Genomic DNA, 16,761 nt, shown 5'->3' with positions numbered 1-16,761 from the left:
TGACCGTGCTTTATATTGTTATGTGTGGTGCCTGATGATTTTTATAGTTATTGCTGTTTTTCCTTTTGTTATTTTTCTGAAACATGCCATGGCCTATGGCTAGCACAATAAAAGTCTATGATGATGATGATGATGATGATAAATACTATCATTATTATTACTTATTACTTTTCTATACCAGTATACCTGAAGGAGCATCTCCACCCCCATTGTTCTACTGAGGTCCAGCGCCGAGGGCCTTTTGGCAGTTCCCTCACTGCAAAAAGCCATGTTACAGGGAACCAGGCAGAGGGCCTCCTCGGTAGTGGCACCAGCCCTCTGGAACACTCTTCCACCAGATGTCAAAGAGAACAACAACTACCAGACTTTTAGAAGACATCTGAAGGCAGCCCTGTTTAGGGAAGCTTTTAATGTTTGATGGATTGCTGTGTTTTAATATTTTGTTGGAAGCCACCCAGAGTGGCTGGGGAAGCCCAGCCAGATGGGCAGAGTATAAATAATAAATTATTATTATGCCACCCCTCATCCAAGAATTACAGGGCATTTTACAATACAAAAACAAGTTCTTAGACTTTCCTTCCCAGGTTCTTGAGCTGACGCTTTCAACATACACTGCGTTAATATGCTTTGTAAATGGCCCTAAAATTTGAAGATGGAGGGTGGTATGCAGATATTTTAAGTAAGTTAATAAATGGAGGAAGCAAAGGAAAACAAAACATGAAAGCAAATAAAGTAGCTTTCCTTCCTTTTCCAGTACTTCGCTTTTGTGGAAATAAATATAGAATTTCTACCCATTGGTTGCATGCTGTCCTCAGATGCTTCTGTGAAAAGAATACTGCATTACCCCCAGCACTCGACGAACTTTATTTTGCATCCACTGCTAGCAAGATTGCTGTGAAGCATGCTGTGGATATGTCTCTATTAGATATTGCTTATGACATCATTAGTGGCAAGTGACAAACCAGTTGTAGTCCCAAAACACCTGAAAGGTACCAGTTTGAAAAGACTGGGCTAAGTGCTCAGCAAGCGTTTTAAAGGAAGATGATAAAAACATAGCTAAAGGTACAGGTAAAGGGACCCCTGACCATTAGGTCCAGTCGTGACCGACTCTGGGGTTGTGGTGCTCATCTCGCTTTATTGTCCGAGGGAGCCGGTGTACAGCTGGCAAACCAGAGCAGCGCACGGAAACGCCGTTTACCTTCCCGCCAGAGCGGTACCTATTTATCTACTTGCACTTTGACATGCTTTCAAACTGCTAGGTTGGCAGGAGCTGGGACCAAGCAATGGGAGCTCCCTCTATCGCAGGGATTCGAACCGCCGACCACCTGATCGGCAAGTCCTAGGCTCTGTGGTTTAACCCACAGCACCACCCGCATTTTTTCCACCTGTTCCTTTTTAGAAAATTGTTTAATACTTTGAAAGTTGTCTCTTCTCTGCCTACAGCACTAGGTAGTCATTACGATGCCGGCTTTTATTAGAGGGGTTAAAAGCAACAGTTATCCTGCTAAAAAAAAAAACCCACCGTGTGTCAACTGGATGCTGTGCTATTGTTTTTGAATGGGGGCACTGCAAGACTGTTAAACAAAGGCTAGAATGTGGTATTGGCATAAATTTATTAAATTCACTGTCTGGATAGCTCTTACTAAATTGAGTATTTCTAAGCAACAGGATTTAAATTGGCTCATGCCTGTAGGTAGGGATAGGACTGGCTGGACAAAGTACAGTCGTACCTGCGTTTACGTAACCTTCCGGTTACGTAAACTTCGGGATGCATGCGCTGCAAATCCAGAAGTATTTTACCAGGTTTCACCACGTGCGCATGCACAGAAGCAGCCTGCACATGTGCAGAAGCGGTCCTCAGGTTGCGGAAACCTCAGGATCCGAACGGATCTCCGGAACGGATCCCGTCCACAGCTGGAGGTACTAGTGCAAAGTGACTAAACAGGGTTTTCAAATACTGCACAACACAGCAGTGATAACACAGCCACACTGCAGACCACAACACCCTCTGGAAATCTGCCCCTTCCCCTCTGTTTATATACACTTCCACTGAACCAACAGTGCAAAGATCAGTGTAAGAAACTGAGATATGAAAGCTAGGAGCTAAATGGCCCCTTGAACCTAGGTTATGGGAACAACAACAGACACACTTTTTAATAACAAGAATACAAAGCTGAAAATCAATGAACTGCATCTAAAATATTATGTTCATTTTTCACATGGTGTAGTCCTCATCCAAAGACTGCAAAAATCAAAGATGTGCTCCCCCTCACCCCCCTAATATTCTTAAGAGTGTCTCTTCTCCAACCTTCAGAGAGTGGCTGGAAGTGGGGAGGCAGAAAAAGGTCCTCCTTTCCTTCCACTGTGCAGTTTTAATCTGAAATCTTAGGCACCCAGGGCTCTGAAACTGCTCTCTGAAACTGAAATTCCCTGTCACAAAACATGCCTAGAACAATGGGAGTTTCGAACGCTGGCAAGGATGACCGATTGGATTCCACTCCTTATGCAACAACTGTTTGCACTGAAATCTTATACTGGTATATTGCAAACTGAGAAACTAGATTTCTAGATCGGAAGTCATACTAGAATCAGTGAAGAATTAACTCAATTTTGAATGTCAGAAGTGCAAAGTCTTTTTTCAGATTGCTTTTTGTTGAATACTATATTTTCGATTTGTTTTTCTTTGTTGTGCTATGCTTTTTCTTTTAAAACCAATAAAGCATTGAGAGAGAGAGAGAGAGAGAGAGAGAGAGAGAGAGAGAGAGAGAGACTAGATTTCCAAAGTTATGTGTATTTTGGCACATGGAGTCAGCAGCTGATAAGGTAAATCTAACACAATAAATTGACCTTTTATTGAAATGCAGCAGACACACAGTGAACGTGTAGCATGTGCTTGGAGTGAAAAGCAATCTTTAAAAAGGGTACTCTGACCTGAGTGAAAGAAATGTCAAATAACTGCTCACAAAATGCAAACTGGCAAGTATGGCAGTACATTAAGAAGAAAGCAAGTTATTGCTTTGCAATCTACCAACCAGGTGAAAATGACAAGACATGAAACAGAATTAGTTGCTCCAGAATTATTTTTCAATAACAACTGGAAATATTTACAGACCACAAGTCAGATCTTTCACCCATAAAAGCTGTTTCAAATTCAGAGAAGAGGGGAGGGGGATGATGCGCTCTGGATGTCAGCCAAAGAATAACAAAGTAGATGTAGAAGATTAAAAGAACCAGGGCAAAAGGTGAGGCAATGACTTTGGGTAAAAGAAGTCCAGACAAGGTTTCTATCCAGATCTACATTCATACCGAAAGTGAACCAATTATAAGGAAAATCCTATTGCCACTAATAGTAGCTAAGCATAACTACACAGCAAAGGGCGTTGAATATCTTGAGAACGTGAAGAAACTGTGGAACAGGCTGCCTTCAAAGTGGTAGACCTTCCTTCATTAGAAGTTTTTAAGCAGAGGCTGGATATCCTGTCAGGGGCCCTATAACAGAGGATCCCCTGCATCAGTGGGATGTTGTTTAATGAAATAACATTTGAGGTTCCTTCCAACTCCATGATTCTGAGTTGACCTTGTCCAATCTGGTGCGCTCCCTATGACTTCTGGATAATTCCACTTGGTAGTTTATTATTAAGTCGGTGCTGTTCATGCTTGAAAATTTTGTAATAGTATCCACAGAAGTCATCAAAACACTGCCCCATTTTATCTCCTCCTTTAATCTGGATTTCCACAAAATATCCAATAGGTTTTAAAAACAAAACATGTACGGTAAGTGGCAAATCCAGATTAAACTGGGGGTGAGGACTGGAAAGGGGATGACTTGTTGATGAGGATGATACCATGTGGATGCAAGTTCACAACGAACAGGCCAGCAACTTCCATCTCTCTACTGAACTATCCATTCAAATGCTACACATAGTACAACTTATTCCTCATCACTTCCAAAAATATTGTATAGTCAGTGTTGGGTTAACACAGCCTCTCTCAACCTGGGCCATCCAGACTACAGCTTCCTTCAGTCCCATTCCACCCTTTTGCTAGCTAAGGTTCATGAGAGTTGTAGCCCAAAATATCTGGAGGGTGCCACATTGGGGATTGTAACTTCTGATGTTACATTTTCCTGCTCACGCTGGAGTAGGAAGGCGCCACACCTAATTGCCTCTCCTTTAATAATTTCTCTCATTTCTAAAGTGGCTTTAGTTCTCCTCAGAGTGGCTCATTTTCTCTGTTGCTTGTCCCAACTGCTAGGGGAAATTAGTCACTCTGAACAGAGGCAAAATAATAAATAAATAAGGAGAGACCCTTTTCCCTTTGTGTGTGTATTTTCTATACCCTCTATAGTTTTGTCTACCTGTTGATAGAGAAAGGCAGAATTCTCATATGGAAGTGCTGTTCATTTCCCATGAGTTAGTTCTTGAACCCAATGCGGTGGTGCTATTATAGTATCCATGCGCGGCTAATTTAAATGCTACAGTATTTGTGGTGTGGTTATTATGAATGGCAGCTGTAGAGATTTCTTTAAGGAACACAGTTCAGGTTATGCTGAAAATTATCATCTACGAAGACTTGTAAGACAGAGTTGCACAAAAAATACGATAGGCTACCCTGGGTACAGAATACTGATAAAGGTTTCAGGGCTTTCTATGCGCACACACAGTCCACTGCTTATCTCCTGCTAAAAATTGGGTGTGGAGGTGTTTGCTGGGCAGGAATATGGGGGGGGCAGGCATTTATTTGGCCTCCATGGTAAGGAAATGAGAGAACTGAGCCTTATTAAAAAGAAACAATGGTTAAATACCAAGACCAACCAAAGTTACGGTTTCCTACAGGTAACAAAACAGCAATGGCTCCTTCTTTTAAGGAAACACAGCTTTAGCATAAAGCAATTTGGAAATCAAAAAGATTAAGCACACACTGCCACTTGTCTGCTCTAAATTCACCTTTCTCAAGCTGCTTTTTCTCCTACAGAGTTCCAAATACATACTTTCAAATGTAGGCAACTCGTATGCAAAAGCAGCAGGAATGATTCTTATAGATATACCCTCTCATCCAGAATGTCCCCTTCCTGAAGTTGCTTTTCAAAAGGGAAATAGGCTACCAGAGTCCATCTTTCTGTGTCACGCATAGTTTGGACTTGGGTTCCTGCTTGAAAATCCATTCTTAATTCACGGCTAATTCTTCTCTAGCCAAGATTTATGAACTAATGAGTAAATCCCACTGGGTTTTAGATCTGAAGCTTGCATAAATGTGATTTTCCAGCTCAGGTGTCATTGACAAAAGTTACCATATTACATTTCAATGGAAATTGAAAAAATTATTATTTTGCTACACCATATTATTTTGCTACGCCATATATCTTACATTTTATAAAATTCAATAAACTTGTTTTTTTCCAGAGTAATTTATTGCTGGATGACAGAAATATAGTTAAAGAGGGATCTTTTGCATGCAAAGCAGATGCCACTGAGCCACAGATCTTCCTGAACCAAAACACAGTGAACTGAAGAGGAACAAGAACTTTGTGGAATTCTGCTGCACCAGTTTTAAGGACCACAGGGTTGTTGTTGTTTTTAACCACATGCCACAATTACATGCAATCAATATAAACTTATTTCTCTGTTCCAAGTAGTCGTGACTCTTGTAAAATAAAGTCTTACTAGCAATGCATCCTCCTAGTTCTATAAGTCATCAGATTAAACAGAAATTGAAAGAAGAGATGAGACAGGTTTGTAATGGCTTCTTTTAAACTGGCTTTTCAGCACTTCAGTGCTATGCAACTTGAAACAATCCAGTTCTTTTTGTTCATTACTAAACAAAGAACCACTATTTGATAATGAGCTTTTCTCAAGGATACTTCACCATTTTATCCTGCTTTCAAATTTTTGCATTAGCAACTTCTACTTTCCTGGTAACAGAAATGTGCTTACATGGAAAAAATAGTCTTTGTTAGGGTTTTTTCCCACTTGTAATACATTCATCTTATTTTCTGTTCATTCTCTGCACATGCTATAAAACTATTTTGTACTGTTCATATCAAACAATGACTGGTAGCAAAATATTGGTAGCAAGTTTCCACATCACCAGACAAATGAAAATATGTTCCACTTGGATATAGAAATGCTGTCCAACCAGAGTGTCTATTGCAGTGTATTCCTAACCTTTTCATTCATCTTTAGGAATATTACACTACAGTTTGCACCTTTTAAAAAACCTGCTACGTGACTCAGAAATAAAAGAAACAAGCAATGTTTGGGGAATTCCTCCTAACATCACATTACAAATGCACTGTCACTGTGATTATTATGACTAGTAGTCATGGAAGACACTGTACATGCAGGACAGGAAAGCAACTCACATTTTCTATCACAAGCTCAATCTGTTCCCCTAACCCAAACCTTTTCTCACATTAGAACTAAAAGTTTAAGAACTATCAGTTGGGGCCTTGCCAGGTTGGCTAAAACATCTAACCACAAACTTAGAAGAGTCTGAACACTTACAATTGAAACCTGCAGTCTATGTTACAACACACTGTACCCTAATACAAAATTGGATGCAAAAAAATGGGCTAAAGGACACATTATTCTGTTATATTATTAAAGATAAGAATATATTGGTCTAGTGGGAAACTGACTGGCAGCTCCATGTAAGCTGCTTTATGTCTGTTTTTCATTGGTATGGGATACTGGCCACAATTAAGAACTGTTGACAGGTGCTAATATGCAGAGCTTTTTTCTGGGGGTATGGAGGGGTACACATACCCCTAAACATTTTATGAATCTACAGTTTGGCCTCATTGAGGGGCAGTATTTCAATATAAGAAGGAAAATAAGAGCACCCCTAAACATTTTTTAAGAAAAAACGCACTGCTAATATGTAAAATGCATATTACACATAAACAAGTTTGTATAAACTCCAGTTCAGCAAGGGAAATCTACGAACCAAAGGAGCTCCCCTAAATGGATTTCTCTGCTGTATCATAAGCCTGTTATTCTCACACACATCTGTTGAAGGGAACTTCTAACTAGCGCTTAGATCCAAATTAGGGCCAGTACATTTAACACTACTTGCCAATTGTACAAGGTATTTTCTCCATTAAAAAAATGTTAGAAGTTAACTAACAAGCACATTCAATCAGTCCAACTGAAAGAAAATTAAATGGGAATTAAGCAAATGGAATAGTTCACAACAACTTAAAACACACTTATTTGAATGGGACTTAAGTGCACATCAAACCACTTAAAGTTGCAATAATGTTAGTGGAATCCAAACAGGTATAGTTTTCTCAGGATTGCGCCCTATACAGTGGTACCTCTGGATACGAACGGGATCCGTTCCAGAGCCCCTTTCGCATCCAGAAGCAAACACAGCCCACATCTGCATGTGTGCGGGTCATGATTCGCCGCTTCCGCGCATGCGCATGATGTCATTTTGACCATCTGCGCATGCGCATGCGCAAGCGGTGAAACCCGGAAGTAATGCATTCTGTTACTTCCAGGTCGCCGCGGAGCACTACCCAAAAGCACTCAACCTGAAGCACATTTAACCCGAGGTATGACTGTATAAGAATTCAGGTCATAACCTACCAGTTAAGATCACAGTCAATTATACTAGTGGTATTTGGGGCAGGGGGAGAGCTGTCAGTTTGACGTGCAGAGAAATCCTCCCAGACCCTACATAAGTTCAAGACTATTTGAGTAAGAAATTTCTGTCACTCCAACCCTATGGAGAAATAAAGCAAACCCTTACACCTTCCTTTATTTTATTTTATTTTTAATCCAGCTAATCTTATTCAATACTGTACTGTATTCTATCTCTAATGGTAAGTAAGCCACCTTGGTTACCACAGAAGCAACCAGGTGAGGGGAGGGAAAAGCTTTTTCATGCTCCTGATCGCTGAGCACTTCAACAATTAAATCGTTACTACTAAATAAATACTAAACAATGGCCAGAATCCAAAGATATGTAAGACTAGACCCAGACACTTTAGACTTCTTCATGAATAGCATTCCTGCTAAGCCACATGTCAAGCTGCTTCTGAAACTGAAGGGAGTTTCAAAGCTGCATGCTCCAAAATTGGGCTTTATATAGTTCATAACTCCACTGATTATACCTCAAAGGAAACAGTCTGAGGATTGCAGTCATAACCAAAGCATCATGGCTCAGCTAGAGAAGACCCAAATCCTGCAGAAAAAAGTCCCATGAACTCCATCCTCGTGGGATTGTGTCTACACAGATCCATACTACCATTCCTTGTTCACATACAGTACAGCATAACTTTGATGTCACTCTGTACGCTGCTACTACTTTCAAAATGGAAAATGGTAGGGAAATGAGTTCTCCCCCCCCCCCGAAAAAAAATTCCCAAGATACCAATAATAAGATATGTTATGCTGGAGATATTTTTTTGTACTCTTATCAGCTCTGACACATCTCTCCCCCCTCCTTCCAAAAAGTAATTGTTTGAGGTAACAACAGCTTCTTTTCTGTGCAATGTAAAAAAAAAATTGGGGAGGGGGGGCAGAGATGCTAGTCAACAAGAGGCAGCAGAGCACTCGTTCCAACACTGTAGGCCACTTTGAAAACACAAGCTCAGAGACCCTCCTCATTTGTTACCTGACACACTTCACCAGCTACAGAAAACGACGGCGGGAGGAGGGTGGGCAGCGCCTCGGAATTATTCTGAGCTAAAATATTTACAAACCGCCAGGCGCCCTCTGAAAAAAAATCAAATGCGAACCCCATGGCCACCGAAACAACACTGAGGCATTGCAGTGAAGTGCAGCTGTTATGCAGAAGGCTGTTAACTTTTGTTTAAAATTGTGGGGAGAGGAGGAGAGACCGGGGGGGAAGATGGCCCCTTCTTCTGTGCAGCCTCCCTCCTTTCCATTCCAAGGCACCAAGAACCAGGCGCGAGCTTCCCCTCCTCTAGCACATCCCAGAAGAGTATTATTTTTTATTATTTGGAAGGAGATCGCCGATAACACAATGGCTGCAGCTGTAACGAAGTCCTCCCCCCCCCCGCTCACCCCCCTGTGCTTCATTAAGCAATTCCTGCTCAGCCTCCCTTCACCACCCTCGCCCGGGTCTGAAGGCGCGCCGCTCACCTTGCTCCGCCTGGACCCGTTGGCAAAGGACTAAGAGCACCCCGAGGAGCATGGCAGCCTTGAAAAGGGGCCCTTTGGTAGCCGCGGCTGCCTCGGCGCTTCTCCGATCAGGGCATGGCGGCAGCAGCGGCAACAGCAGCAGCTGCCTGAGGCCAACGCTGGTCGCCCAAGCCCGCGAGATGCCTGCTGCAAAGAGTCCCCGCAGGCGCACGGGAAGCTCACCCCTCAGGGTGCTGGTGCTGGTGGAAGCAGCAGCAGCAGCAGGCGCCACGGCCGCCTCGTCGCCGAGAGCCATTTGTGGGGCGGCTCAGATGGCACATCCCCGTCGAGGGTCCGGCGCCCCTCAGAGCCCGCGGCTGCCCATCGAGGCGCGAGGCAGGTCGCGAGCTCCCGCCGACGCCACCTGACAGCAGCAGCAGCAGCAGGTGCAAAGGCTGCGGAGACGCCTCATGGAACCGCCCGTCGCCGCCGGGCCCTTCCCGCCTCCCCGCCTAGCTGCGGGCGCCGGGGACGCCTCTGCCTGGCAACAAGAGACGCCGCCGAGGGGGCCTCCTCGCTCGGCCGCCCGCCGGTCCTCGTGCCTGACGGCTTCTTTCCCTCGCTCCGGGGCCGGAGTTGGGCTTGCAGCGCGCAGAGAGAGGGCGCCTCATCGACAAAGGAATCACGTAGCAGCGACACCCTCCGCCCCCTTCCCGCTCGTCGAGGGGCGGAGATGGCGGCGCTCCTAAGGCGAGGGGGACCTCTTCTGGGCTCAGGGCGCCCTTGCAGGGCCAACGCGCGCGCCTCTCCCTCTGGAGCGGGGCTCCCGGGGGTTGGGCTGGCGGACCTGGCCGTGACCCACGCCGCCGCGCCACCCACCGAGGGAGGTGCAAAGGGGGTCCCTCAAATGCGCGCCAGCATCGCTCTCTTACCGCTTTTAAAAAAAAATGGAGGCGGAGTGGAATCGCACCTTCCCACTCTTCGCACTAGGCATGGCAGTCTTTCCCTAATATCAGGGGAAATTATAGTGCCTGAAAACGGACTTAGGAAGCTTGTTTCATAAATGCAGTTCTATTGATTTTATGCTGTTCAGAACCATGGTATCTTCTCTTAAGGTAGGCAGGATTTTTAAAGATTATTTATTTATTTATTTATTTTGCAAATGAAAAGAATTAATGAAAACCTCACCCTTAGACCACCACTGTCCTTCCCAACCAAAAAACCCTTGACGCAGGTAAAACAAAGGCACTTGTCCCATTATGTTCTCATGGTGCCCCTGAAGTCCAGAGTCACTCCAGAGAAAGGGGTCTTCTGCATGGATGTTTCAGTACCCCAGAACCAACACTCTAGGAGTCCTCAACACCAAGTTTGAGACTATGCTAGTCTGAGATACCCTAGCAGAATCCCTCTCTGCCCCAGTTGCCAACACATGGTACAAACACTCAGCCCTGGAACCAGGCTGGAAATTAAATTCACTTATAGACTGTAGCCAAAACTCCACACTTTCCCAACTTCCATTGTTGCTGATCCAAATACCTAGATGGTTGTGGCTGAGAAGTATTCATTTCACCTAAGTCAAAGTAATACATTCAAGGTCAGCTCTCTCCATGATCAGGTCACAGATGACAGAAGGTTTATTCTTAAGCTACCTGACTTTAAGTAACAGCACCAGGATGTCCAAAGTCAAGTTGGCAGAGTTACAAAGTTTACCATGGATGGAGATGGACCAAAGTTTGTGCGTGGAACAATATAATTGTCCTCCCCTTACATAGCCATTTCATATCTCCCCCTACCCATAATCACTGTTATCATGTATGTTTTTACCATCAGACACATCTCCCAGGCACATAATCACATCCAGATGCCCCTAGTGCAAGATGCGTGTACACATGTGATTTCCATGCAATTCTAGGTATACTGGGGCAAATATATATGAGCTACATAAGCTGGAGGTGGTGCTTGCTGATGCATTTGAGTGAGAACATAGTTCAATAGGTTTGTACCACCCTTTAAGTTTCAGATTTTCTACTGGTGTGCTCTTATACCTAGCCTTACTTTTGAATGTCCAGGTAGCTGTAGTGGGAAGGAGTGAGTGCTTTGTAGAACCTAAACCTGATGCCAGCGCCACCTTTCCGGAAGGAGAATCCAGCCACACTTATGCATGCTTTGTGCTCTACATGTGATGCTGATAAAAAATTCTCTTGTTTGTATAGTTTGGTTTATGTATTCTTTAATATCATTACCCACCCTGAAGTCTTTTGACAAAGGTCAGGATATAATTGTTAAGCAAAGAAAACAAACAAACAGAGCTGCCTTTGATTATGTTAGGAAATTGCACTTGGTTCAGAGAGTGGGTGCCAAGCAGTTAACAGCAGCAACATGAAGCGTATTGAAACTAGAGTCCTGGTTCCCCAGCAGGTTTCCAGTCCCAGTTAAAGGCTCTGGTTTTGACAAAGAAAGCCGAGTGGTAGATTCTTCTGTGTGAATCTACCCACATACTTAGATCATTTATGTCATGGGTAGGCAAACTAAGGCCCGGGGGCCGGATCCGGCCCAATCGCCTTCTAAATCCAGCCCACGGACGGTCTGGGAATCCACGTGTTTTTACATGAGTAGAATGCGTCCTTTTATTTAAAATGCATCTCTGGGTTATTTGTGGGGCCTAGGAATTTGTTCATTATTTTTTTCAAAGTCTAGTCCGGCCCCCTACAGGGTCTGAGGGACAGTGGACCGGCCTCCTGCTGAAAAAATTTGCTGACCCGTGATTTATGTGCATCTTGCACTTTGGGCATGATATTTAAAATTAAGAGATTGGGCAGGCCCCCACCCAGTCATTTGGGTTGCTCTTTAGACCTCCACACAGTGCAAAATTTGCAGAAGGATTTTAAGCATGTTCAGTTGGCTGCACTTGGAAACCCTTATGTAAGCTGTAACACTGTCTTAACATACAGATATTTGAAGAGCAGCCCGGGGGGGGGGGTGTTAAGCGGGGGGGGGGGCATGTGAGCAATGCATGTTCCTAGCTTTATACCTCATGGGGTGTGTGAAAGTGCATACACATCCACCAGACGGAGTCTATATGGGACTAGTTCTTTCCAGGGGTGTACTTACTCCTTTTTGTTCATTTTTAGGAACAACCCAGATGCTTCTGTACCATCCTCAAAGCCAGTCCCACATACATAAATAAAACATTATAGTGAACTTGGAGGTTACCAGGCATGGATCAGTGAAGCCAGGCTCTCTCCTCCTGCCTTCCAATGGGAACACTCTCACCTTGGCCGGCTCCTTGACTGTCTCTTTGGGAGAGGTAATGGTGTCAAGGATGATTCATTAATACTTATGCTTGGAATTTTTTTTTATTATGAACCCATCACTAATTACTGCTTGATATGCCAATGTTTGTTTCCAGTTTGTGCTCTCTCAAGAAAGATTACAGCAGATACATATGCACATTGGGAATGCTAATGGGTAGAGTGTACGATTTGTGTAAATATTCCTAGTTCTTTTTCATGGTGCACAGTGAGTGCTTCAGCCTTGCTGCCCACATGGGTCCCACTTGTGCTCACTATATTATTACCAGGTACCATGTAAGGCTGTGGGTGCTGAGCGAGGAAGTACCATTTGGTCAATATATGTGTGCTCTCTGATTTCACCCCATAGCATGTTACAAGGCATTGTCTTTTTGCATCCACATTCAAACACTTGAAGAACTGAGATTCTTTAAGGTGCTGGTGTTCAGAAGCAGAAGGTGGAGTTATCTGGGGGGAATCTCAGGATATATAACCCAACAGCATATATATACATGCAAATAATAGAGATTTAGAAGGAGAAGATAGTTTGTCTTGCATGATACCGTCTTCTCAACAGAACTATGCTTTTCATTGGAACTGTAAGAAGTCACCTTTGAAACAAGAATGCTTGGGGAAATTGTAAAATAAAGAGTCTGAAGACAAATTGACAGCATTAATGAAATATGCAGCCCTGTGGTAGCTTTATAAGGAACCTTTTGTCACTGGATTATGACCATTTTGGAGGGTTACACTTCATAGAGCATAATATTGAGCCTGTTGTTAATGTATGCTATCTTAAAGGTATGTTCTAACATTTGTAAACTGTGCCCAGCCAAATCAACTTGTTTGTGCAACAGAATGTCCTCTTTCCTCCTCTCTCCTCCCCCCAAATCTGGTCCAGAGGGTCAGGTGAAGCCCCAGAACAGAGGGTACAGGAGGCAGAGAGGAAGGCAAATTTCCATTGCACAAATGGGACAATTTTGTGCAATACAACCCTGTCTGTGGTATGCAGTTTTTATGCAGAGGAGACCTATTGATATTAATAGACCTAATGTGCATTAATTCCAGTGTACCTCCTCTCTGTAAAACCTAGTTGACTACCACCCTTTTTATTCTGATACTTAAAACCCTGTATTTCAAATCCTCTATAATTCAGGCAGGGTAGGCAAATCAATGGGCAATCAAATGCTGGGGTGGGCAACCCTATTCTGTGCACCCCCAGTACTGCCAATAGTGCTCTTTACCATTTCTTCTACTTGAACAAAATGTGTGTTTCCTCAGGGGGGTGGCAGCAGGATAACTCATTCTTTTCCTCTATTGCAAAAGTGTGGAAGCTATGTGTTGTGGATGCTATTGTCATGATAAGGGTTTGTGGGGTGCAGGAAAATCACCTTTCACCTGTGCTCCTTGTCATACCACTTTTAGATTAAACAAATATTCTCTATTTAGTGTCCACTTTTTCCCTCTGTGGGAAAAATGACCCTAATCAAATTCTTAGTTGAAGCAATTCTTAAATTTCCCCACTGAGGAACAAGCTGGGGTGGAGGGGAAAGAACACTTTTAAAGAAGCCTGATAAAAATGTAACAAAGAGCAATATAAAAAGAACCAGGGTAGCAAAAAAGCAAAATTGGAAAACAAAATTTTCTACAAAATATCCACAAGACGATTCAAGAATTAAGGCTGCAGATATCATTAAAAAGAAGCACAATTCTGAATGCTGAATAAACAAAAAAGATAATTCTGTCTTGAATGATTGGCAGCTACATTCTCAGGAAATAAATAACATGAAGCTAAAATATATTCAATTTTCTGTTGGTAGTCTTTTCAGATACTATTTCATTTTTTGTCTGCAGGCATTGCTCCTCTCAGCTGCTGCGATGATTTTTAGATGTGTTGCTGTGTCATCAATGTTGTGTCTTATGGTTTGCAATGCTGTTACTGTTTTGTTTGAGAGGGCTAATCCTAACATACACACATATCCCACCTAAATCTGTAGTCCTGATATTGCTAAATGAAGCAAAATGCTCTGCATTATTAGTATTTTAAGAAAGTGCAAACAAATGTTAATGGAAATTCTATCAATTTAAGCTGCTTCTTTCATATTTCATGGGAAACAAGATTCCATGCAATGCTGTGAAACTTCCAAAAGGAGCAGGAAAAAATTTGTTCCTGTCATAGTAATCTTGCTGAAATATTTGGGCAGAGCCCCCTGGTGGAATGCAATTCTATTACTTGAAATTTTAAATGCTTTTATTTATCAAATTTTATTAAGTCAACAAATACCCATAGTGTGAATTTAAATTTTTATGACACGCTGCAAAAGTACAATATCAGCTGATATTTTTTACATGCCAGATTTTGCAATTACTTTGGTATGCCAATGATTCAGCTACTGAAAATACAAAGATCTCAAATGCAGCATGCCAATGTCTGCTAGGAGTAAAACTCATGGAAACAACTATGTAGGAAAAACACCTTGTGTAAAGTGGCCTTCAAATTACAATGTGTGTGCAACATAGATTGGGGAATTTTCAGAATAAATATTTATTATTCTTGATTATCCTTTTATTCCCATTACATCACAGATGAAGGGAGGGAATACCTATAATTCAAAAATACACATTGCTTGGAAGGAAAAAATGATGCTTATCATAAAACCGCACAATTGGATGGAACAAAGAACAAAAAAGAACACTGGGTTGGCCTAGTGAAAATGTACCATTTGAGAAACCACAACCAATAATCAATGATTGCTGTTTCCACACCGGCAAAGGAAGTTCTTTTTAAAAAATAATAAAAATAGTAGTAATGTACTGTGCTAAGCGGTAGCCTCAGATCAGGTCCCAACATCTTTGCTATGCTTTTCTGTTCAAAGCACATACCAACCTCAATAAAAGGAAACTTACTGGGGGGAAATGTCTTGTCCAAAAGCATAATTAGCATCAATAGCATGGGTAGGCAAACTAAGGCCTGGGGGCCGGATGCAGCCCAATCGCCTTCTCAATCCGACCTGCTGACAGTCCAGGAATCAGCGTGTTTTTACATGAGTAGAATATGTCCTTTGATTTAAAATGCATCTCTGGGTTATTCATGAGGCCTGCCTGGTGTTTTTACATGAGTAGAATGTGTCCTTTTATTTGAAATGCTTCTCTGGGTTATTTGTGGGGAATAGGAATTCGTTCATATTTTTTTTCCAAAATATAGTCCAGCCCCACACAAGGTCTGAGGGACAGGCCCCCTGCTGAAGTTTGCTGACCTCTGATCAATAACTTGCTACTACCTGGAAATAGCACAAGGATTGGCAAGAGATCTCCTATTACATTCTGCACATCAATTGCTTCATCTCTTGAAGATCTTTTCTTCATCTATGTCCATGTCGTTGGGGATGGAGAAAATTGCCCTAAGGAAACTATTATATTCCAGTGTGGTGTAGTGGTTAAGAGCAGCGGACTCATAATCTGGGGAACCGGGTTCGTGTCTCCGCTCCTCCACATGCAGCTGCTGGGTGACCTTGGGCTAGTCACACTTCTCTGAAGTCTCTCAGCCCCACTCACCTCACAGTGTGTTTGTTGTGGGGGAGGAAGGGAAAGGAGAATGTTAGCCGCTTTGAGGCTCCTGAAGGGGAGTGATAAAGCGGGATATCAAATCCAAACTCTTCTTCTCTTCTTCAGCTTCCATGGCAGTTTCACTTTGCTTCCACGTTATACTGGGGATAGGCTATTGTTACTGCCTGCCCATTTCTCACTAACCATTGCCCTTGTGAGGTAGGCTTTCAGCTACCTAGAACTAAAATGCAGTTGGCACCACAAGGTATAATTATAATGTAACATTCACAGCAGCCTTAATAGAAATAGGAACTGGCTATTCTTTCTCCCACTCCTGATGTTTTCATCATCCTTCATCAAAATTAGGAGCTTTGGCAAAAAAAAAGTGTAACTGCTTTACGAATAAACTTTGTGGTTTTTAGCACAATGATTCTCTCCATGGGACTGACATGAGCAGATATTCTTTTCTATCAATTCCACATCAGACTGTCTGCTCTTCTAACACAGATCACATGTATTCCATTGCCAATGGAAATAAATAATAAACTACTGGAGCATCATGTCTCAATACATCCTTAAGACAATTGCTTTCTCCACCATTTGGCAACTTGTACCATCACCATTCCACTGGCATCTCAGAGGAACTACATGTCAGAAAAGCTGCAATTTTCAATGAAGTCCAAAACCACCATGTGTTCCAATAGTTACATTTTCTGTTGACTGGCCAAAAATGGAAGCTCAAATGTTCTTGAAGATCACTTCAGTCAAACTATTTGGGGGGAAATCACATCACTAAGATAAAGCTGGTGGGCTGAATCCTGTGAAACTGGAAATTT

The 16,761-nt window shown here is 42.7% G+C and overlaps 1 protein-coding gene across 4 annotated transcripts in view; it reads right to left on the bottom strand.

Moving 5' to 3' along the window:
- The window catches only part of KIAA1549L (KIAA1549 like), a 145,838-nt gene extending 136,243 nt beyond the window's left edge, over window positions 1–9,595 (bottom strand). For 3 of the 4 annotated variants that reach the window (XM_081198093.1, XM_081198094.1, XM_081198095.1), the window contains exon 1: window positions 9,111–9,580. In XM_081198093.1, the coding sequence (XP_081054219.1) occupies window positions 9,111–9,405 (295 nt within the window). In that variant the 5' untranslated portion in view covers window positions 9,406–9,580. Of the gene's footprint in view, window positions 1–9,110 lie in introns of all 4 variants that reach the window. The other variant, XM_081198092.1, reaches the window with a different exon arrangement.
- Between the last annotated feature and the right edge of the window lie 7,166 nt (window positions 9,596–16,761).

The sequence above is a fragment of the Podarcis bocagei genome (genome assembly GCF_964188305.1).
Source record: "Podarcis bocagei genome assembly, chromosome: 1".
NCBI lineage: Eukaryota > Metazoa > Chordata > Lepidosauria > Squamata > Lacertidae > Podarcis > Podarcis bocagei.
This window is presented reverse-complemented; position numbering and strand designations above follow the sequence as displayed.